Source organism: Excalfactoria chinensis, chromosome 22 (genome assembly GCF_039878825.1).
Source record: "Excalfactoria chinensis isolate bCotChi1 chromosome 22, bCotChi1.hap2, whole genome shotgun sequence".
NCBI classification, from domain to species: Eukaryota; Metazoa; Chordata; class Aves; order Galliformes; family Phasianidae; genus Excalfactoria; species Excalfactoria chinensis.
Genome location: NC_092846.1, coordinates 3,768,452 through 3,790,716, shown reverse-complemented (window position 1 = coordinate 3,790,716; position 22,265 = coordinate 3,768,452). Strand labels below are relative to the sequence as shown.

At 50.1% G+C, this 22,265-nt stretch overlaps 2 protein-coding genes across 11 annotated transcripts; one reads left to right on the top strand and one right to left on the bottom strand.

The window, feature by feature from the left end:
• The first annotated feature begins 155 nt into the window (after positions 1-155).
• Positions 156-18,206, top strand: THRAP3 (thyroid hormone receptor associated protein 3). Of its 5 annotated transcripts, none has more exons than XM_072355652.1 (13): positions 156-282; positions 4,196-4,280; positions 5,149-5,241; positions 6,946-7,107; positions 9,017-9,919; positions 10,810-11,550; positions 12,394-12,566; positions 13,125-13,236; positions 13,781-13,865; positions 15,983-16,167; positions 16,791-16,983; positions 17,114-17,260; positions 17,411-18,206. In XM_072355652.1, exons 4-13 carry the CDS (start codon positions 6,971-6,973, stop codon positions 17,630-17,632), a joined length of 2,898 nt encoding a protein of 965 aa, XP_072211753.1. In that variant the 5' UTR covers positions 156-282; positions 4,196-4,280; positions 5,149-5,241; positions 6,946-6,970; the 3' UTR covers positions 17,633-18,206. The 5 variants fall into 5 exon arrangements, with proteins under 5 accessions (XP_072211753.1, XP_072211748.1, XP_072211750.1 ...); XM_072355647.1 differs by having other exon boundaries at positions 17,111-17,260; XM_072355650.1 differs by lacking the exon at positions 156-282 and adding an exon at positions 2,016-2,089 and having other exon boundaries at positions 17,111-17,260.
• A 697-nt stretch (positions 18,207-18,903) lies between these two features.
• On the bottom strand, positions 18,904-22,126 carry EVA1B (eva-1 homolog B). Of its 6 annotated transcripts, none has more exons than XM_072355593.1 (4): positions 21,963-22,126; positions 21,631-21,662; positions 20,374-20,492; positions 18,910-20,293 (listed from the first exon to the last, which is right to left on the bottom strand). In XM_072355593.1, exons 1-4 carry the CDS (start codon positions 21,996-21,998, stop codon positions 19,881-19,883), a joined length of 600 nt encoding a protein of 199 aa, XP_072211694.1. In that variant the 5' UTR covers positions 21,999-22,126; the 3' UTR covers positions 18,910-19,880. The 6 variants fall into 6 exon arrangements, with proteins under 6 accessions (XP_072211695.1, XP_072211694.1, XP_072211696.1 ...); XM_072355595.1 differs by having other exon boundaries at positions 20,374-20,478; positions 21,963-22,080; XM_072355592.1 differs by lacking the exon at positions 21,963-22,126 and having other exon boundaries at positions 19,600-19,725; positions 19,834-20,293; positions 21,631-21,945.
• Between the last annotated feature and the right edge of the window lie 139 nt (positions 22,127-22,265).

Here is a 22,265-nt window from a genome sequence, read left to right as displayed (position 1 = left end):
GCCCCGCCGCCATTTCCCGGCCTGCCTTCACGCCGGAAGCCGCACCCTCTTGGTGGCGTGAGGGGCGGGAAACAGGAAGCGGAAGTGACGTTGTGCCCAGCGCGAGGCTCGCTGGGTTATGTAGTCCAGCTCGCCCTGCCAGGGGAGGAGCGCTGTGGGGGTCCGGACTTCCTCTCCCGGCATCCTCTGCGAGCGGGCGACGGGCGGGCGCGAAGCGGAAGTGCGTGAGGAGGAGGTGGAGGTGGCTGGGCGCCGAGGAGGCCGCAGGCGGAGCTGTGTCCGGTGAGTGCCGCGGGCCCAACGTGGCGCCGCCCTTCCGTCGCTCCGCCGCCGACCCCCTGCCCTCTCTCTCCTCCCGGCCCGCGGGCACGACGCGCTCTGGCCGTTCTCCCATCGCAGGCCGCGTATTGCTCGTCGTTCCTCCCCCCTCCCATCCTGGGCCTTACCGCGCCCCCCCCCCCCCCCCCGCCCATTCCAGCCCCGGCGGCGCTCGGTGCGATCCCGCAGCCCTTAGGAAGCCTCGCGGTCGGGCCGGGCCCAGCGCCGCCTTCTCGCGGCACACAACCGGTTGGGGCCGTTCCGGGCCTCTCCGCGGCGCCTCATCCGGGCTCCTCGACACGGAGGTTCCCGTTGTCTCCCTGAGCCTCGCACCGCTCCGGGCCTTTGGGCGGTTCATCCCATCGCCGGGATCGCCCCGGGGGTGGCGGGGAGGGGATGGGCAGCTCGGAGCCCTGCAGCGCTCAGTCCTGTTGTGTGCTGGGTGTAAGAAGTGCTCGTCCTCGTGTGCCTTAATGCGTCTGATTCAAACACGTTATTGCTGAGGGGAGGGCGCTGTTGAAGCGAGCAATACGCCCGATTGCTTGGGAAGCGTTGAACATTAGAACTGCTGAGAAGCGTTGTAGATGGACGTTAGAACTGCTGAATATGGGGGAGGAGGAGGGCCTCTGTCTGCTGCTGCTTCAGCGTTGTGAAGGCAGAGTGTGTGTGTGCACGAGGCTGTTGGGTCACTCAGCAAGCTTTCCAAAGAGCACAGACAAGTTCATCACCCCATTACCCTCTGCAAAGGGCTCCTGGAATGTTCCTTCCCTCTGGTAGCGAGGTCAGATGGTTAATTAATGTAATTGTTGATGGGGAGGACGAGGTGAAACTTTAGGTCTGTTTCCTGTGTGTCTTTTGGTTTTTGCTCCTGGCTGGTGCTGTGGCTGAGGAGGGTTTCTGTGTGGGTTTTGGTTGTGGAACCTGATTGCCGTTTGTTTGAAAACGGCTTGTGGGAATGGGTCTTGCAAATTGCATTGCAGAGGCTGCAGAAATGGTTGCTGAGGCTTAGCAGCGTGTTTGGAGGAATTCAGGAGCTCTGAATGCTCTGTCGTTTTGCATGTGCTTAGCACAGCGAGGAAGCAACAGGCTTCATGAGCCGCCTTCCTAGTTAGGCCATTTAACTGCAGATAAAGGATAAAATCAGGTAGTTAGCATAGAAAGCTGTCAAAAGTTCATGCTTTTGTGACCCAGAAGACTTGGCAGACTCCAGGGCCTTGTGATTATATCTGATTTCCTGCAGGATTCTTCTGTATATTTTGGTTTCACGTTCTCCTCACTGTGAACAACTTGTTAAAGTAGGAGTAGGGAGAGGCATGTATAACAAATGAGCTTTCTGAGTTACCTCAGCAGGCCTTAAATTAGCACTGCCTGTTAAAAACATGGCTCTCAAGGCAGTGCTCTAGCAGATAGGCCTTAGTGTCCTGAGTATTATCAGACTCTGTGCACTTGTACGTATGAGAATGTGGGGTTTCCACCTGTGATGAGGAGAAAGGTGCAAGGCAATGCTGCCAGGATGCACAATGGGATCCTGTGTGGACCTGCAGGCATTTCAGTTAGCAGCATTTCAGTTAGCATCCTTTCTCATCCTGGCATAAAGAAGCGAGAAGCTCTTGGTGCTTACCTGGTAGTTTACTGTAAAGAAGCAACTTGGCCTCAACGAGGACACAGTGTAACATGTTCCTCTTGGTATCTCTTTAGGGTGTTGCTGCACAGGAGCAGAGCGGTGGTAAATCTGGCTGCTATGTGGCATGTCTGTAGCTGACAGCAGCAGGTGTGTGCTGTTTTTCAATCCATGCCTCTCTCTGCTTGTGGCTCCTTGTCTCTAGAAGTGTTTGGGTTTATGCTGGTGCCTTTCTGTTCTTCTCATTCTTAGTTCCATGTTGTGGGGGGGGAATAAAACAGTCCGTAGTTCATTCCTTCAGCGAGGGCTGCCTGGACAGGTTTCTGTGCATTGAACACCAGGATATGGGTGCTCAGCCATATAAGATTTTGCTTTTTGTTTAAGCCTGCTTGGCTCTGTGTTGGCAAAAAGGCACTTTGCCATGTCCAAGCTTGTTAATTGCTTAAGCATTACGCAGACCTTCAACTTCTATCTGGAGAAGTTTACGCGTACTGAGTTGCACTTGTGTGCACCTGGAACTGATCCCACTTAAGGTTTGATAGCAGCAGATTCCTTTTTCAGCAAGGAGGAAGTCTGGCTGCAGGCTTGTTAGTGGCTTTCATGAAGGAAGGGAGCAGGTTGGGTTCAGCACAAGGGCTCATCTTGTTTCTCCCCTCGTTGCTGCTGCAGTCCCCTTGGAGCAGTGGCTGGAACAGGCGGGTGCCATTTTGTTGGCAGCTGGCAGGTTGGGTTTGTGGCTCCACGATTGCAAGAAGGGAAACATCCACCCCTGTTGGGTGGGACAGAGCCCTATAGCAGGGGCTGAGTGACAGGGGGAGTCGTTGCCACTAGGTCAGGGAAAGTTAAGAGCTCCCGCTTAATTTAGCTTTATCATGTCAGAGCTATGAATAGTAAACTCATGGGATTACATTTCATGCCAGCTGAGAATGGTGTTTGCAGTGTTTCACTCCATGGTAACCGGAAGCTGTGGCATCCATACAAAGAATAAAAGCCCTGAGTGCCACCCAGCCTGGCTGTGGGGTGTTGGGGGCCCTGGGGATGCTGTCCTGCATGTGCAGGAATAACAGAGCCTCTGGTAGCCAGTGCTCCCTTGATGTGTGAGCAAATGGAGCTGCTCAGAGTTTCACCTCCAGGCCATCTTTAGCCCGTTGTGATTTGTGGTGTGAGGTGCTGGTAGGGAAGGAAAAGCTTCAGCTGTGACGGGAGGATGCTGCAGCTTGTGCAGCCAGCCAGCATGTGTCCTCCTTGCTGTTTGCATTTCATTGTCGTCTTGGAAGAGAGAAGTGAAAGCTTGGCCGGTAACCCCATAGGTTCCTGTGCTGTGAGAGTACAAGCCTACAACAGCTGCCTGACTTCTGTTCCAGAGCCGTACATGTTGATATCTAATGGACGTTTTCTTTGAGCTCCTTGTCACTAACACTTAAACGTAGGGCTTTTAAAGCTCAAAGATGTATCAAACAGATTATAGCCAAGGAACTGGTGTCAGAAATAAACTCATCTATTGGTTCGCAGCTGGTCACACAGTTTGGAAAGGATTCGTTCAAAGAAACAATCTGCAGAATCAATCTTTATTGGAAGAGCCTATAAATAATCTTCCAGCCGTTATATGGAATCTGCAGCGGTGCTGGGTGCTGTGCTTAACTGATTTAGGATGGTTATTTTCATCTTTCAACCTGATATATAGGCGTTCGTGATGGTTGTAATTGCCATGGTCTTCTTTTCTTTTTAATTTGCCCTTAGAGAAAACTAAGCTCTGGTTCCTTGCGCTGAAGCTTCTAGCTCAGATTTCATCATTAAGGCACAGTTTGCAGCAGTAAAACCCTGGTGACATCTGTAGTTGATGATCTGTAGTTTGTCCATGCTAAAGATAGTGGTTGGTTGCTGCTGAGTTCTGCTCAGTGCCTCTTCTGATTTCCTATCTTTCATCGTATCTTACCTAATACTCAGGCACTGTTCTTACCGCAGCCTCCTGCCATCTGCAGGTGCCGTTTACTTACCTCTTCCAGGTGAATTAAGGAGCATGGAGGTGGTGGTTTTTATGGAGCTGTAAGTTGCACGATCTCTGTAGGACTGCATTTCTAATTGCTCAGATTTTCTGTTTCCTGAGTTTTTAAAGTTGCAGAGAAGGATCTTGACTGGGACGAAGGCTGCTGCACTTGAAATTGGAACTGAGGAAGCTGGCTCCTTTTGCTTGCTGACAGCAGAAAGTGATCCTGTAAATACTGAGTGCTTCAATGTATTATCTTCTCATTTCAGGTTTGTTTCCTGGTTTCATATTTGACACAACTCAGACGGTAAAACTGACTGTTGAAGGGTGCGGAGTGTGAAGCTGCTCGAGCAGGTAGGCACACCACAGAAAACAGGATCTTCAAAGGTGGTAAAACTGTCCGGGGATTTGGAATGTACTTCTTCCATCTCTTATTGTGGCTATGCCGCAAGTTAAACTCAGTTGAATTCTCTTTGTTGCCCGTGCTGCTGTGCAAAGCATTGATTGCAGTCAGTGGCTGCTTGAAAAGCAGTGTAAAACTATTGTGAGGCTTGGGTGCCCAGAGGAAGTTTCTGACAGCAGTGGACTTGGCAGTGATTTTTTTCATTGCTTGGAGCTGAGTTGAGTTCTGTCAGAAGACATAAAGCCTGTGAAACATTAACTTCTCTGACACTGTTTCATGACAAAAGTTTCTTTTCTGGGCAAAGTCCATTGAAGTGGCTTAGTAGTAAGAGCATTCTCTATTACTGTGTTATCTGAGTATGATGGTTTGCAGTGAGTGGACTTAGAAATGAAGAAGGCAAACTTTTGATTCTTGTAATAGTCTCCAAATGTAAGAAATGTTGTCAGTGAGAAGATTCCAGGCTGCTGGTTTTCCATCTGAAAACCTGTTGGTCGGTAGATGCAGTTGTGTCCCTTTTAAGGTAGAGGGAGTCAGTGCTATGGGAAGGCGGTTGCCTCGCTGCAAACAGAAAGGAAACTTGACCCCTCTCAGAGCAGATTGTTAATGTGGAGTCACCACAGCACTGTGTAAATGCTTCTGCTGCAGTTGCTGCTCAGGAGCAGCCATGCTTTACTTTCTAATGCTTTGCAAAGGATTGTGTTAGCTATGTGAGGTTGTGTGCTCTGGGAGCCCAGCACCATCTTCAGTGAGGAAACAGAACTGGTGAGGTAAGTGAGCAGCCAGTGCTGCTCTCACAGCTCATCTTCACTTCCTTTACAGCTGTCTCTAAAGTCAGAGCCATCCTTAGGAAGCACTGTAAGAACAGAGTATTCCAGAGCTGTTTTTTTGAGCACCTGGACTCGTTTTATCTCAGTAAGTAAATAATTGTTGGAAGGACTGTGTGTACATCGCAGTAGGGTTACAACTCCCTGTTAATGTGGGAGATGAAATGGCTCCAACACTCGGTTTGCTTAACCTTGTGATTACTGATAGAACCCAGAAGTTTAGTTCCTATTCTTTTGGGAGTTACCTCATGTTAGGAATGAAGCAACTCGAAAAGCACCGGCAAAGATTAAAAATAACTACAAAAGCAAGGGAACTTCTGGCACCTGTACCACAGTAATGTTTGGTTAGTAAGAGCTGTGAATCCAGGTACACTACAAAGATGTAAATGGCTTCAAGCAGGTGATACTTTTAAGATCTTTTTCCAGACTTTCGTGGACTCATATTTGGCTGCCTTTTTTTAACTGACGTTGCAGCTGGATCAGTTCCTTGACTTGATTCATCGGCACAGGAGTAAGCAGCTTAAGGAGGGGTTGAAGGGATTAGAACTGACCTCACTTTGTATTTGGTGATGGTACTAAGTGCAGTACACATTGGACTGCAGTTCAGCCATTTTACTTCCTCATTATCTTAACCTGATCAGCCTGCCAAGCTGCTGAAGGTGGTTTTCCTATCTGGCCACAAATTCGTTGGCTCACCTAGGTGAGTGCTGAGAGGGAAGCACCTGCTGAAACCTCTCCAAAGCCATTACTGGCTTTTCATGCAGAAATTGCCTGATGTGATGACAATGTGGTCTTCCAGTAGTCTTGCTTTCCTTCATGGGAAGCAAATGATGCAGATGGTGGGGAAGTCAGCGGCCTGTTAAACGCTAGATAAATTGCTTCCTATGTTGTGAATGAAACTTAAGTATTGATTAATGAGTGCAGTTTCTCTTCTCAGCTTCGTCAACTGTCTCTGGCATTGCAGAGTTCAAATCTTTACACTAACCCCTATGTGGAATAGTCGAGAATCCCAACACCAGCTCCCCCTGGCATCTGCTTCCTTTCCTAGCCTGCAGCTGAGCTCTCGGGTTTCTGTGAAGGCAAATAGCAACGGGAAACTTAATCTGAGGAGTGAGGGAGTGGAGTTCGCTTCCTCTTCTCCAAGTCAGGGACCAAAGCATTTTCCATTTCGACCGAAGAACTAAACTGAAAGAAAAACCAGCAGGGAATCAAATCCTGGAGCATATTTTGCAACAAGATCGAATGTTAAATTCTAAGGAATTTTGTTTATGGCTGGATACCAGAGATTAAATAGGTCAACCACTGCAAGCAGAGGAACTGCAGGGCAGAAGTGACACCAGAGCCGTTCTGACCTGTCACCCTGGTACATTAGGTTTGCTGCCAGTCCTGTGGGAAGAGATCATAAAACGTGCCTGTTGGTGCTGTCTGTATTGCTGGTGATGTGGTTGAAATTAAATGTCTCTTTAAAGGTTGTCATGCCGAAGCTAGCTGCATGGCTTCTGCCTGTCCCTGGTTTTTCCATTAACTTGTTGCTTTCAAATGTAGCACTCAATCTCATAAATATTCTGGGTGAAAACCTCTTATTCTTTTTGCAGATTTCCTCCTTTGACTGAAATAGATGTTCTGTTCTGAATTCAGCTGCATGTGGCTGGTAGCAGACAGCCAATTGAAGCACCCATATTTGCAGCCTTACTGAGCTTCACATCGCTGCGGTGCTCAGGCTGCAGGTGTTGCCTGTTCCCCCAGGTATGACTCCACATTCCAGTGACTTTCATTTCACTGTTTCCTTCAGGTGTGACTGACGAGTGCTTCTCAAGATGTCTAAAACCAACAAATCCAAATCTGGATCTCGTTCTTCTCGTTCGAGATCCGGATCGAGGTCACGCTCACGTTCCTTCTCCAAATCTCGTTCCCGTTCTCGCTCTGTTTCACGCTCGAGGAAACGCAGGCTCAGGTGAGTGTGTGCAGCTCTCAGGTCTGTGGGTATGACTGTTCTTCCTGGTCAGGTGGTTTGTCTCTTCCTTCTTTTCCATGGAAGCCTTGGATTACGTTTTAGGGCAGACGGTGTCCTACGTCTTAGGGTGCTTCCTGCCAACCTGTATGTGTTATAGTGTAACCTGGCAGGCAGCTAAGCACTGCAGTTGAGGGAGGTGGGGGGAAACTTCTGATTTGAGATCAAAGACGGTTTCATAGGATAGAAAAGGAAGAGAAAATGATATTGATGATTAAAAAATGTGCACCACTTGTTCTATGGATATAGTCTAATCACTCACCACCTGTTGACCATGCCCAGCCAGTTCCTGGTGAGTGGTTCTCTGCTCCCCCCGGCCAGCTGTTCTGTGGTCAGAGCGGGGAAGATTTATAGCAAAACATACTCCTTTGTGTTGTTAAACATCTCAAGGTTTTTTTTTCCTTAGGCTTTTGATATAATTGATCCCAGACTTGAGAGACTTCTGCACGTGTTGCATGCTTTTTGGGTCTTAAAAATGCAATCAAGTCTCCATGTCAGTTAATAGACACAACTAGGAAAGATAGGGGCAATTTGTTTGTTTCCCTGCCCCTCTACTCAGCATACAGCAGTCAGTTAACGAAAGCACGAGTTCTGGCTGTATGAAGTAGAGAAAGTTAATTTAACTGCAGTTAGCTTTGAGAAATCCATAATGTTCATAGTAGTTGCTTTGCCCCCCTGAACTGCTTCTTGTCAGGCCAGCTAAAGGCCCATTCTTCCTTGTCTTGTCAGGATGGCTGCCTTTTCCTTTCCCTTCAGCTGAACGTTTTGTATCTGGCAAAGAGATTGTAGTTGGGCTGGGAATAAAACTGTCCAGCTGCTTTTTCAATAATCTTAAAGGAGTAACATTTGTCCTGAAATCAGTAGTCTGTAAACATATGCAACTGTTAACAATTAGGGATTTTTTGAAATGCAAAGACTGTAATAAACATACAGTTGGAGCGAGGGGACATGACAGAACTCAGAGGCGGAGACTTCCATCAAAGCAAGTTCTTTGCAGAGGGAAGTTGGAATGCTGGAAAACGTATTGTCATTCGGGATGATCTGCCTAGCTGTGAAGGAACTGTAGTAGCTGAAAACAAAGGCAGCTTGTGCCAGCATTAGTTGTTGCCTTCGTACTGCTGCTGAATCTGCTGCTTTGTAGAGAATGTTAAATAATTAGTATGGAGGGAGTTAGTACAGACAAATCTTCCTGTGTGGCGTTGGGATGCTCGCTGAGGTGAGTCTGACGTGGTCTGTTGGCATAAGGATCTGTTGGGTTCTGCAGTGTGGGTCACAGCAATTATTCTGCTCTTCATTCTGGAGACTGGCTGTGTTTTCTAAGTCCTGTTGCTGTGTCAGTCTGCCTGATGTCTGTTGATTTCTTTGTGACTTTAACTGTTGCATAGTAGTGGGTGTTTTCGAGCCGAAGCAGAAGGTATTAGCTGGCAAATCCTCGCTGTGAAGATGGCATTGAAACCTGAGCTACAGTGGGGCTTCTGAGCAGTTACACAACTGCAGTTGTGTATTTTTGAAATGGAAGAGCCATTGACACAGTTCCCCCTTAATGTTTTATCTTTTAGATCAGTCCTCTTGCAGGCTTTGGACTTGTCATGGATTCAGTTCTATTCTTTCTCAATAGCCAGAGCTTTCATGTCAGGAGGAAGTGAGCAGAGGGAGCACCAAACATTGCCACCTCGTGGTGTCAGGCTGTCAGAGGACTGCATCCCTCTGTTGGTTTGAGTTGGAGCTTTGGAATTGTGGCAGCTGGTTCACCTTTTGGAGCTTGATCTCTAGAGCAGTGCACCGTATGCTCCTGAATTGCCCTTCTTATATTATTGCCAATAATAACAACATGTCTTTTTTTTTTTATCAGTTCTAGGTCCCGTTCAAGGTCATATTCTCCATCTCATAACAGGGAAAGGAACCATCCAAGAGTCTATCAGAACCGGGATTTCAGAGGTCATAACAGAGGATACAGGAGACCATATTATTTCCGAGGCCGAAATCGAGGGTTCTATCCATGGGGCCAATATAACAGAGGAGGATATGGGAATTACAGGTCTAACTGGCAAAACTACCGCCAAGCTTACAGCCCTCGGAGAGGGAGGTCCCGCTCCCGTTCACCCAAGAGAAGGTCTCCTTCCCCAAGGTCTAGAAGTCACTCTAGAAATTCGGATAAGTCGTCATCTGATCGGTCGAGGAGATCTTCCTCTTCTCGGTCTTCCTCCAACCACAGCCGAGTTGAGTCTTCCAAGCGTAAATCTGGAAAGGAGAAGAAGTCATCTTCCAAGGAAGCCCGGGCGTCTCAGGCTGCAGGAGAGAACCAAGGCGATGATTCTAAAGAGCAGCCGTTTTCAGGAGCAGCTGCTCAAGATGCCAAGTCGTCTGAGGGATCAAAACCATGGCAAGATGTGTCCACCTACGGTAGCAGCTCAGCATCGAGAGCTGCTGCACCTGAGCTCAGCCCGAGGGAGCGCAGCCCTGCATTAAAAAGCCCTCTGCAATCAGTTGTGGTGAGGCGGCGTTCTCCTCGGCCGAGTCCATTGCAGAAGTCAAGCTCCCCACTGTCCAACCCCTCTCAGATGAGCTCTGCGTCGCAGAGCAGCACCTCCTTTCAGGCAGGATCTCATCAGAGTCCGTTTGATCACGGCTCGTCAGGTTTGAGTCCAACAAGAAAGAGCCCTGTGTGCAAAAGTCCAACGCCAATCAGTTCCATGTATGGGGCATCTCAGAAGGAGGAAAGCACAGCTCCTGGTGGAGGAGCCTTCTCCAAGAGGCAAGTGATGTGTTCCTTTGTGTTCTGATGAGGTGGTTTGCGTGGGCAGGCTCTCCCTGTGCACACTGCTCAGTGTCTGCAGCTGGACTGAGGCTGGGGGAGTGCCGGGGGATGGAAGCATTCATAAGTGCTTTAAAGTTGATTCTTTTAAGTTATTTTTGGACTGTTCCCCTATCTGGGATGTCCGAACTTTAAAGAAGGAAAGGAGAAATGTGTGACTTTGGCTTGGGCTTTCCAGAGCTCTGGACTCATGTCCTTGGGCTTTGCTTCTCTTTCCTTAAAGCTAAGGTTTTGCTTAATGACTGCTTTAAAACATAACTTCGATGCTTTAAATTATCTTGTGATGAAATGTTCTCACTGAGTGTTTTGTCTTCTCCCAGCAAAGTAAATATTCTCTTCTGTTAACCTTTTTGCTTTTATTTGTATTTGCAGTCTGTCATGAAATATTTAGCTTACCTATGAAACTTGCATCCCAAATTTGAAGTAGCTTTTGAGCCTTTTATTTCCAGTATGTTGTTTAAAGCAGAACAGCCCAGTTTGAAAGTTTTGATGTGTTGTTCTCCTGAAGCAGGTTTGTAAGTAAATAAACCGATTGGGTAAGATGTTACTATTTTCCTTCAAATACATCTGTGGGTAAGCTGCTTTATTTGTTTTAAGCCTCATTTCATCAGTTCTGCATATCCATTTTCTTCTACATCTGTTGAATTTATCGACATCTGAAAGCCTAAGTCAAGGCTGAGAAATCTGCTGTACATCTTAACTGCTTAGGGCCTGGTGAGAGCCCTCTGTACATGCATAGCTTGATGTTCTGTAAGACCTGGCTGCTTTTCACTGAGATACTGACTTCTCTTTAATAAGAAAACTAACAGTAATATCTGTTTTATGAACAGGTATCTGGAAGAGCAGAAGGCAGAGAATGGGAAAGACAAAGATCAGAAAGTAACAAACGTTGAGAAGGAAAAAAATAAAGAAAAAGGGAATTTCTCTGAGGTGGGATCAACAGATGGAAAGGCAAAATCGGATTCCTATGCATCCAAAGCAGATTCTGAGAAGGGATACCGTGGCAGTCAGTCACCCAAGCGCTACAAGTTCCGGGATGACTTTGACAAGCCAAAGGCCCCGGAGTTCCACAAGGAAAGTCATTATGGCAAAGAGGAATCGGATGATCAGGAAAAGAAAGAAAAGGCCAAGGGCCGTAAGGATTCGGATTTTGATGATGAGCCCAAATTTATGTCGAAAGTGGTGGCAACATCGAGTAAAAGTCAAGAAGAGGATAGGCAAGGCAAGTGGGAAGGTGTGGTGTTCTTGCCACCTGGAAAAGAGAAGCAGAGAAAGTCTGAGGAAATGGAGGAGGAGAGCTACTCGGAGAGATCTAAGAAGGAAGAGAGGCCGGCGTCCAAGAGAGCTGAGCCGGGTCACCGGGGCTTTGTCCCTGAAAAGAATTTCAGGGTGACCACTTATAAAACAAGCCAGGAAAAAAGCTCTTCTCCCCCACCAAGGAAGGCCTCTGAGGTAAAGGAGAAGCCAGGTTCCAAAGGAGATGGGCTGGCTCCTGGCAAGTCCTCCTTTTCCATTACTCGTGAGGCCCAGGTCAATATTCGGATGGATTCCTTTGATGAAGATCTTGCGCGGTAAGTGTCTGCCGTGGTTTGGTAATATTTGATAAATATTACTTCACATTTTGCATTTTTTTTTCATTGATGGAAGCTTGAATTTTTGTGGCACTGGAGGACTTGTATGGCCCCTTTGTATGGCGGGAGGTTGGAGGGATTGCCACTGTACAGATGATGAAGGTATAGTCCAAAGGTTAAATAACTTGTCCTGATTTTTTTCCTACAACTAGATGTAAGGTCATTTCAGAATGTAAGTGCTTCTGCATCAGTTTCTGTGTTACAACGGCCTCTGGAAAGAGCTGGCTGCTTAGTGGCTTCTTGCTGATAGAAAATTAGAGGTACAGTGAAATGACAGTGCAGCTTAAATGGCATTTCCTCTGGAGAGCACTTACACTTATTCTCAACGTAGCATTACCGAAACTCTAGGAAGCACTGACAGCCACTTCTGCCTTGTTTCAAGAAATCTTGAGACAGTAAAATGTACTTCAGAGAGCGCGCTGGGACACAAGCAGCCAGTAAGTGTTCACGTGTGCTCATGTGGGATGTTAGAAGTTAACCTGGGATTTAGGAGCAGCAGCAGAGGATTGCAGCCAGCCGTGGTTCAGAAGGAGCTTGTGTTTCACGGCGTGTCAGCATTCAGTGTCTGTACAGAGCAGCAGTGATCTGAGTTACTACAGTAACCTAGATTAGTGTATTTCAGGGATTTAAATGAGCGGTCTGCTTAAGCTATTGGATGTTTTGCAGGTGATTTCATAGCATTACATGGGGAAAAAAAATGCAGTCAGCTTCTGACTTCTGAAACGTTAGTCATCTCGGACTGATTCCTGTGTTCTGTTTTGTGTGGCCTGTTTGTTTTTCTAGTCCAAGTGGCATCCTTGCTCAGGAACGCAAGCTGTGTCGTGACCTTGTGCACAGCAACAAAAAAGAGCAGGAGTTTCGTTCCATATTTCATCATATTCAATCTGCTCAGTCTCAGCGAAGTCCTTCTGAACTGTTTGCTCAACACATAGTGACCATAGTCCATCATGTAAGAGGTAGGTCAAAGTCTGCGTGTCCTCACATGGAGGTTCACTCCTCCCTACTTTGCCCAAATGAGTGCTTTTCATGCTTGGAAAGTTGTTCTCTAGGAGATAAGTTGTAGACAACAAAAGCAACTGATGATGATGTAGCGATAGAATAATTCAGGGTGGAGGTGATTCTAAGAGACCTAACTCAGCCTCCTGCTCGAAGCAGTGCTAGCATATGCATTGGATCACGTTGGCTGGGGTTGAATCCAGTTGAATGTTGAAAATCTGTGGTGTCGAGCTTGAACGTTCCAGTGCTCAGCCACATTCACTTGGGGGTGGGGGCTTGGGAGGGAGTGCTTTCCTTATATGTGGTCAGAACTTCTCTTGTAGCCTGTGGTAATCCTCTCTTGTCCTTTTATCATGTAGCTCTGAGAAGAGTCTGGCTGTACCTTCTGTAAAACTTCCCTTGAGGTGGTGGAAGACAACCATTGTTAGATTTGACCAAGCTGTAGGACTGACGAGCTCTTTCTTTTTACAAAAAATGGTATTAATGTTGTGGCATTGTTTACTCAACCCCTCCAACAGAGCATCACTTTGGATCGTCAGGAATGACGCTGAACGAACGCTTTACCAAATACCTAAAGAAAGGAATGGAACAAGAAGCAGCTAAAAATAAAAAGAGCCCTGAAATTCACAGGTTGGTGGCGTGGCAGGAGGGCTTTCAGGCTTTAAGCTCTACAGTCGTTCTGGAATAACTCAAAAAATAGGAGCAAATGGGTCTATCTGTGCCTGGCTAAGGGAGTAGTACAGCGTGGCCTTCGTGTTAGTCTTATATCTGATCTCCTACCCGGCCTAAGGAAGTCAGTTATTAAATCCATGAGCAAGAAGTGATGCCTTGGAGGGGAGGCAATGGCTTGGGCTGTCGTTGGAGTCCTGACGTTTAGACCTGACATCTTTTAGATGTTACTGGGTAAGCAACTTGAAAAAGTGAGATGTTTTTTTTGTCTACATCCGGAAGAGAACTTGAACAGATACGTAGTGAGCAGTAACTTCACATCAGGAGAACAGTTGGCTCAGAGAACTTAAGGTGCTCTGTAGGAGCTTCATCAAAAGTGGGGAAAAATGAGTTTTCCAATCCCTTTGGGAATATATGACAGTCTCCTTTAAAGCAAATCTTAAGCTTTCGTGTCCGATGTCTCCTTGTAACCAAGATGGTCTCTCTGTGCTTCCTTTGCTTGCAGGAGGATAGATATTTCTCCCAGTACTTTTAGAAAGCATGGATTCTCTCAAGAGGAATCGAAAAGCTCCAGAGATCCCAGCTTCAAGGTGAACTGTCACTCTGCTTAGTTTTAATTCAACAAAATGAGTGCATTGGGCATGAACTTAACAGTGATGTTTTTGTTTAAATTACTCTCTACTTAAGTTTGTGTTTTTCTTTTAAGGATGGGCATAATTCTAAAAATGAACTACAAAGGGTTAATTTTTATTAAAAATGTATCAACAACCTTTGTGAAGTGGTTAGACTATGGTAAATGACCCCAAATCAATTGAGGTGAGCTTGAGAAAAATGAGAGGATTTTTGGAACAAGTGCCCATGATGAGAGAAGAGACTTTTTGTGATATTTGTCTGCTTGTAAGTATTATCAAATCAATTGTATACATGCAATATTGCCAACCATGTTTTCAAAGAGACGTGCATGTCAAAGAGAGGAGAGTAAAACTAAATACTTAGCTAAGCGAAATACACTGTTAAGAGGGTGATGGATTTTGTTCTAACAACTCGCTGTACCGTTTCTGTTGATTGCTGTTAGTTAACATTCAGCACCTGTTGTCCTAGAGCAGACCTTTGGGAATGCAGTGTGTTTAGCTGTAGCTCGCGTTAAGCCATAATTGCTTACCATAAACCATCCTAGAAGCGGCTTAACGCAATGTTTGGGATTGTAACCTTTGTGTATTCACCTTGGGTGCATATTTACATTGAAGAGATATTTTTGATCAGTCCTGCTGAAACCTTACTTGTTTCATATTTGTTTTCGATTCTTTCCAAACACTTGGTGGCTTGACATGGACGATGGTGAGATGGATTTGATGGGCCTGAACTCTGAGCATCAGCTTGGCAGAGTGTATTATAAACCTGGTTTCCAAACGGCTCGCCAGCCTTCCGTGAAACAGACGTGCCCTCCCAAACCCAATAGGTGTTTGCTGTGCCACATAAGGGAGCTGCTGCTGAGTTTGTCACTTATCTGCCATCCACCGTGTTGGGAGCAGTTGTATTCTCAGAGTAGAAATTAAAGCTCTTTGCCTGGGGAAAGTAGAAGAGCCAAAAAAAAAAAACCCAACCAAAACACCTGCGTTATTTTGGCATTTTTATTTAAACAAACAAACAAAAAAAGAGTGTTTAGAAACTCATGTAAGTAAAAAGTTTAATAGCTGGAGAATTAACTAATCCTGTTGTATTTCATTCAAGGCGATTAATCTCATTTCTGTTGTGTTATCGAGTCATGCACTTCCCGAGATTAGAGCTGTGTAGATGCAGTTGCTGTGGGGGCTGTGTTGTTGCTGGCAGCGTGGTGTGCAGGTTCCCACTGCTGCTTGGGTAAACGTTTGGCAGAACCTCAGCACTGTCAGTTCACATTGTGCACTCAGAGCAGAACCTCAGCCAAGAGCTGCAGCTCTCGGAGCACCCCCAGGTAACTCCTTTCCTAAGGAAACCATTGTGGCCTGCTGTTCGTTTAGGCAGCCATTTCAATTGAACCTCGAGCAAGCGTTACCAGACTGTGTAGCTGACACACACAGACCACGAGCTGGGTGCTTGTTGTAGAGCTGGTTGGTTTTTGGGCACCTTCCACGTGGTGCCCCCTGGGCAAGGGGAAGAGCCATTCTCTGGGTGCTGTCTGCCACAGAGCAAACCTTCTTGATGGGGTATTAAAGCCAACACAGCCAAATAAACAGCCTTGATCACTGCATTCCAGTGGCCTCCATCTCTTGGCGCACTCACTGATTGCTGCCCCAGGTGACTCCAAGCTGGCAAACAGCTTTTGCTTCTCCTTAAGTTTATAGAGCCCTGCTGGATGCTGCTGCCCTGTGACGAGTGTCTCCAGGCCTTCCAGCATTCCTGGCATGCTGCATTTCTGCCACATACACACATTAGGTTTCCAACTTGCTCTCATCTCACTGGCTGTGGTGTACAATAAGTGTCAGTGTTCCCCCTATGAGCAGGCTGTTCTAATGCCGTTTTAAAGAGTTAAACATGTAGAAAGGCTGAAATCAGATCAAAGCTGAGTTTATAGCCAATGCTCCATTGCAGGATGCACAGTGATGTGCTAGCATTCAGATAAACCCCAGCTCTCCACAAGTTTGTGCAGTCAGTAGTAAAGTAATGGTACTGAATGGCAGGTGCTGCGGGTCCGTGTGTTAATCTCTCCCCATCCCTGCCCTTATAGGCTGAAGGGAAATACAAGGATGATCCTGTTGACCTGCGCCTTGATATCGAGCGCCGTAAAAAACATAAGGAAAGAGATCTTAAACGTGATAAATCCAGAGAGTCGGTGGAGTCCAGGGATTCCAGTCACTCAAGGGAAAGATCGACTGAGAAAACGGAGAAAAGTCACAAAGGCTCAAAGAAAAAGTATGTAGGAAACCCCGTAGCCTTTTCCTTCTGCGTTTCATGTGCCTGCTGTTAAAGCTGGAGGCAGCCTCGGGTTTATGTGCTTGTGCACCTGTGACGTAACTGCTGCCGAGGTGTGAATGATCCCTTCTTGATGCCATTGTGTCTATCTGGAACGTAAAGTAAAACTGGTAAAGGTAAATGGGAAGGCGCCGTGTGTCACAGTGGGTAAGTCCCTTTTTCTTCTTGTTCCAGTTACAGTCAATGGCGACGCTGAACTTTGCTTCAAGTTCACTTTGGTCCTTTTCTATTAGCTTAATTTTTCTGTGTGACTAAAGGTCTGTGAATGAATGCCTGTTCCCTGGGAAGGAGGCTGAAGGGATAGAGGCTGCTGGTCTCAAATGGGCCCTTATCTCCTAGTGGGCTGCTTTAAAAGCAGCAGAACCAGGGCTGAGGAACCTTGTGGCCTCCACTAGATCTGTATGTCATGGATGATGCTGAACTGTGACTTCTCATAGCAGAAGGAAAGCCTTGTCCTGATGGGGGCTGATCCAATAGGCTGTTAGCCAGCAGGTTACTGCTGAGTGATTAATCCAGGTGCTGTTCCCCTCCCCCTCCCCCTTTATTTCCTATCACTGGAACAGGAAGCACCGAAGGGTGCGGGAGAGATCCAGATCCAGCTCATCATCATCACGGTCCTCGCATTCAGTGAAAGCAGAGGAGTATCCCGAGGAGAGCGAGGAGAGGGAGGAAAGCAGCTCAGGCTTTGACAAGTCCCGACTTGGAACTAAGGAATTCACAGGCCCAAATGAGAGAGGAAGAGCCCGAGGGACCTTTGTAAGTGCTTCCCCACCCCGCGTGCCAATTGCAGTGCAGTCAGAAGCAGCCCCGCATCTCTTGGTGCTTTGGAAGGGAGCGATGCTGGCGCAGCTGTTTAACTTTCCTTTCACGTTTCGTTGTTCAGCAGTTCAGGGCGAGGGGGAGAGGATGGGGAAGAGGCAACTTTTCAGGCAACAACAACAGCAACAGCGGTGGCAACAACGACTTCCAGAAGAGAAGCAGAGAGGAGGATTGGGATCCTGAATACACACCCAAGAGCAAGAAGTACTACCTGGTAGGTGTCAGCGTGTGGAACAACATGGTTTTATCTCAAACGATAAAGCCTGGCCTTCCTTTCACTGCCTTCTATCTCTGACTGTGTAGCTGGGTTCCCCGTGTGCTGAGCTCTGTGTGTCACCGCTGTCCTTACCTTCCTCCCATACAGCATGACGACCGCGAGGGCGAAGGCGCAGAGAAGTGGGTGAGCAGAGGCCGCGGCCGCGGTGCCTTCCCCAGAGGCCGAGGCCGTTTCATGTTCAGGAAGTCGAGCACCAGCCCCAAATGGGCCCACGATAAATTCAGTGGGGAAGAAGGAGAAATCGAAGACGACGAGAGCGGGACGGAGAACAGGGAGGATAAAGACAGCCTGCAGTCTGCGGCCGAATAGCCGCGGTATCGGGAGCAACGTGGGCTGTGCTGGGCCTCAGGGCGGCCCCAGGAGCTGAGCCCCTATTGGGGGGCCCTGCTGTAACCCCCAAGTTCCCTGCCTTGTCAGAGCTCTGCCCCCCATCCACGTGGGTCAGAACTGATGCATCATTTCTGCTTGGGTTCCGCTCACCGAGCGCATCTCTTCCCAAAGACGGACTGAATGAGGTTGGAAGTGCTGCCTGAGGCTGTTGTGCCCGTCACCCTCCCAGGATGGTTGTTCCTCACTTTGTTCTTTGGGGTTTCTTTTGCTAACAGGCTTTGAAGGCGCCGTGGGGTTGGGTTTGTGCCCCCCTTAGTTGATGGGTTTTGTTTCTCTTTTATCATTTGAAGTAGTGCAGCTCGGGGTTGGCTCCCCCAGCCCCATTTCCCCTCCCCCCTTTCCCTGTTGTGTATTCAGTTCTTTTTAACCCTTTTTAGGCCTTTTTACGTAGGAACATCCATTCGATGGTCATTTCCACAACCTCATTTTTGGTTCTTTACGTTAAAAAGATGAAGCGTTTGAAGCATGTGAATAAAGATCTCAGTGTTGACTCCTTGGGACCAAACCGCTGTTCTTTTATTTTAATGTCACCTTTTAATGGGGGGGGGCTTTAGCATCCCCCCCCTTTAACACCCCCCCCTTAAACACCCCCCCCCTTTAACACCCCCCCCTTAAACACCCCCCCCTTAAACACCCCCCCCCTTTAACACCCCCCCCTTTAACACCCCCCCCTTTAACACCCCCCCCCTTTAACACCCCCCCCCTTTAACACCCCCCCCTTAAACACCCCCCCCCTTAAACACCCCCCCTTTAACACCCCCCCCTTTAACACCCCCCCCTTTAACACCCCCCCCTTTAACACCCCCCCCTTTAACACCCCCCCCTTTAACACCCCCCCCTTTAACACCCCCCCCTTTAACACCCCCCCCTTTAACACCCCCCCCTTTAACACCCCCCCCTTTAACACCCCCCCCTTTAACACCCCCCCCTTTAACATCCCCCCCCTTTAACCCCTTCCCCTTTTGGCCAAGGGGCAGCAGAATGAGCGTGGTTTGAAAGCAAAAGGAGCAGCTGCCCTCCTTCCCCCCCCCCATATGTTGTGTGTGCAGTGTTAGTCCTGCTGTGTGCTGCAGCCCTGCCTTCTTTGTACCCCCCCCCCCTTGCTGACCCCCCCCAGCCCCCTGCTGACAGTTTCCTAAGGCAGCTCATCCCCCCAGGCTTAAAAAAAAGGTCAAAATGAGGATTTTTTTCAGTCTTTTTTTATTCATCTTTTTATAACAATGAAGGCAGCCCACCCCCCCACACCCCCCCCTTTGTCCTGCTCCCGGCTTTATGGCTCCTGCTTGCAATGAGAGCCCTCAGCAGCAGCTGGTGGCAGCCCCAGGCTGTAGGCATGGCCTGCTCTGCTGTACCCCCTTCAATCCGTGCCCCCCACCCCATTGCTGTGCCCCCCCCTCCCCGCACACACCGATTAGGGTTCGGTTTGTTTGGACTCAAACGGCTCCTCTTAAAACCCCCCGACGTTTGTTTATACAAATAAAACACAGTCGCTGAGGTTGGCTGTAACGCTTCCTTCTGTGTCTCTCTGCCTTTCACCCTCCTGTCCTGCTGGCAGCCCCTGCTTTACTCTGACACTCCACCTCCATACCCAGTAAAGGCCCCATAGGGCCCCATAGGGCTCCATAGGGCTCCATAGGGCCCCATAGGGCTCCATAGGAGGGTCGCAGGGCTGTTCCTGCCGTGGGGTTGATGCCGTGGGGTCGCTACTGCCGCCTGGGAGCAGCGCTGGGAGCCGCGGCTCTTCCTCCTCCTCCTCCTCCTCCTCGCAGCCCCCGCAGCGTTTCCCACCCGCAGCCCTTTGCACGGTTTGGCCTTTGGCCACCGGCGTGGGACTGAGAACATCTGGAAAACATCTGGATCCGGCGGGGCCGGGATGGAGCTATTTTGGTCGAGGTGGAAGGAGGGGCGAAGGGTGGGGGGGGGATGGGAGCAACGTGGGCCGATTAAGGGGGGGGGGGGGGCGCAGCTCTGAGCCCACCGGGAAACATCCGGAGGTGTCGGAAAGGCCGGAGCTGGAAGGAATGGAAACGAATGGGAAGCGGCACAAAGCACCGCGCTGGGGGCAGCACCAGCCCTGCCTGCATCCCAGGGGTCGCTCAGCCCCCCGCCCAGCTTCGTACCGATGGCTCCAAGTGCAGCTGTTTGTCCTTGTGCTCCCGGTGCCCGCTCAGTAGCGCAGCCCGCGGCTCAGCGTCCCGCAGCCCAGCAGGTCGGGCTGCCCGTTGCGCCAGATCTCGCGGATGATCCGCTCTCGCTCCTCCAGGCGCTGCGCCCGCTCCAGCTCCTCGGCCGAGGCGAAGACGTTGATGGGAGCAGCGCCGTCCCCGGGGCCGTGACACTCCAACGGGATCTCGGTCATCGGCAACAGCGACTCGGAGGCGGCGCGATCCACCGTGTCCTCCTCTTCATCATCATCATCATCATCATCATCATCGTCCTCGCTGAGGTCGGAGGGGCCGGGCCGGGCCGAGCGCTGAGTGCGGGGCCGGCAGGAGATGCGCAGCAGCAGCAGACACAGCGTCAGCACCAGCCCAAAGCAAACGCCCAGCACGAAGTACAGCCCGAAGCTCTCCGGGTTGGCTGTAGGTTTGGAACAGCGGGGCTGAGCGGGTGGGCAGGAACCTCGGGGTCCCCCAATGGGTTGTGCCCAATGTCCTCACCTCGGATGTGCGCGTACGCGGCCATGCTGTTGCTCAGCAGCTCCATGTTCTGCTTGCGGCTCTCCATGGCTTTGAGGGCCTCGGGGGTCAGCACACGTGGAGCATCTGCGGGACATGGGCTGAGTGGGGCAGGGAGCTGAGCCCGGTGGGTGCTGAGCGCACCGTGCAGCTCCCAACACCCTCTGCCCTTCCTGCAGGGCTGGGCAGGATGTGGTTCCTCCAAGCGGATCTGCGGTACCGGGATGGGCCTTCCGCCGTGGGACACAGCTCCGGGTGGGACCTGATGGGGTCCTGCTCAGCCTGTGCACCCCAGGGCTCCTCCCACGAGCCTCGGCTGTTTGCCTTGTGGCACAGCGACAAGGACAAGCCATGGGGCAAAGGGCAGCGGTGGGATGAGCAGAGGGAGGGACGTGGGGCGGGCGCTGACCCCATGCTGCCATGGGGTGAAGTGCTGAGCTTCCTATGGGAAAGTGCTGGGAGGGGACAGAGGGAGACACAGACCCACCTCCCCCTGCCCAGGATCCCCCCCAGTGCTAGTGTGGGGCTGGGGCCGTGCTATGGGGCCGTGCTATGGGGCCGTGCTATGGGGCCGTGCTATGGGGTGGAGGCGATGCAGCGCTCAGGCCCTGGCAGAAGGAAGCTCTCAATTCCCAGAACCGTCTCCACGGACGAAAGAATGAGGAAAGAAATGCAGAAAATGTGACACATCAGCAGAACGGGCCCTGGACAGTCCGGAGCTGCCTGCAGTGGGGCCGGGCAGAGCCAGGCGCTGGGGATGATACCCCATAACAAGGGCTGGCGGGGTGACCAAGAAGGTCCCAGCGCCCTCCGTGCAGAGCAGCCCCAATGCTGAGCCCTGTGGGTCGGAGAGAAGACCAGCACAGAGCCCAGCCCTGGGGCCACTGCTGGGATGGGGGATCAGGGCCTGCGGTGGCCATAAGGATGGGGACTGTCCCCTTGAGCCCCCCCGGAGCAGCAGCACCAGGTCAGCCCTGCAGCACCCAGCACTGTGATGCCCCCAAACTCCATCCCTGCACTGAGCGCTGTGAGTTCAGCCCCCTCCCATCCCCATCCCCAAGCACTGAACAACCCCATATCCCTAAATACAGCCCTGCAGCCCTCAGAGCCGCGTCCCGGAGCACTGAGCCCGGCCTGCCCTCTCCCCACGCCCCAACACCGGGTATGGGACAGCACGGAGCCGGTACCTTCGGGCTGGGAAGTGACCGAGGTGCCCCATCAGCCCACGTTGTTACTCACCGGGACGGCAGCGGAGCCTCCTCACTTTTGGGCTGTAGAGAGACAGAGAGAAAGAGAAAGGTCTGTTTAGCATTAACGCTGCAGCAACAGGAAATAGTTCGGCGCAGGCTGGCGGTCAGCACTCCCTGCTGGAGCCAATGGCAGCTCCGTCCCGCTCCCATGGGATGCACGGAGCGCAGCCTTGTCCTATTCCCAGCCATGGGCCCAAGTCCCATCCCAGCCCCATCTGCTGCTCAGGGAGGCACCATGGCCAGGATGGTACAGAGCTATGGGGAATGGGGGCAGCTCCAAAGCACAAACACAGCCCTTATACTGCAGGAGGGTCTCCTTACCTGCACATCTCTGCAATGGGACCGACTGCACTTCATCCTTCAGACGCAAACAGCAGCTGCGGGGCCGTGCTGAGCCCCAGGGCTCTTCACACTCCGCTTTGACTCCAGCAGCACCAACAGCTTCAAGGCAACGAGCTGCTCCCAACAGCAGCACTAACAGTGGGGACCCACAGCTCAGTGCCCTACAGCCCCTCCCAGCCGGGTGAATTGGGACCCTGCACCGCTATGGGGCTGCACGGCAATGGGGCTGCACTGCAATGGGGCTGCACACCCCCCACCCCCCCACCTCGGGGCTCAGTGAGC

Excerpts from the sequence above, each read along its gene's own strand:
- THRAP3 (XM_072355649.1), top strand. The coding sequence starts at position 6,971 with ATGTCTAAAACCAACAAATCCAAATCTGGATCTCGTTCTTCTCGTTCG. Across the intron at positions 13,237-13,780 it reads AAGAGCCCTGAAATTCACAG|GAGGATAGATATTTCTCCCA; the intron begins GTTGGTGGCGTG and ends CTTTGCTTGCAG. Across the intron at positions 13,866-15,982 it reads CCAGAGATCCCAGCTTCAAG|GCTGAAGGGAAATACAAGGA; the intron begins GTGAACTGTCAC and ends CTGCCCTTATAG.
- EVA1B (XM_072355591.1), bottom strand. The coding sequence starts at position 21,845 with ATGGGACTTGGGCCCATGGCTGGGAATAGGACAAGGCTGCGCTCCGTG. Across the intron at positions 20,493-21,630 it reads GAGGCTCCGCTGCCGTCCCG|CCCATGTCCCGCAGATGCTC; the intron begins GTGAGTAACAAC and ends TGCCCCACTCAG. Across the intron at positions 20,294-20,373 it reads CGCGTACGCGCACATCCGAG|CCAACCCGGAGAGCTTCGGG; the intron begins GTGAGGACATTG and ends CCAAACCTACAG.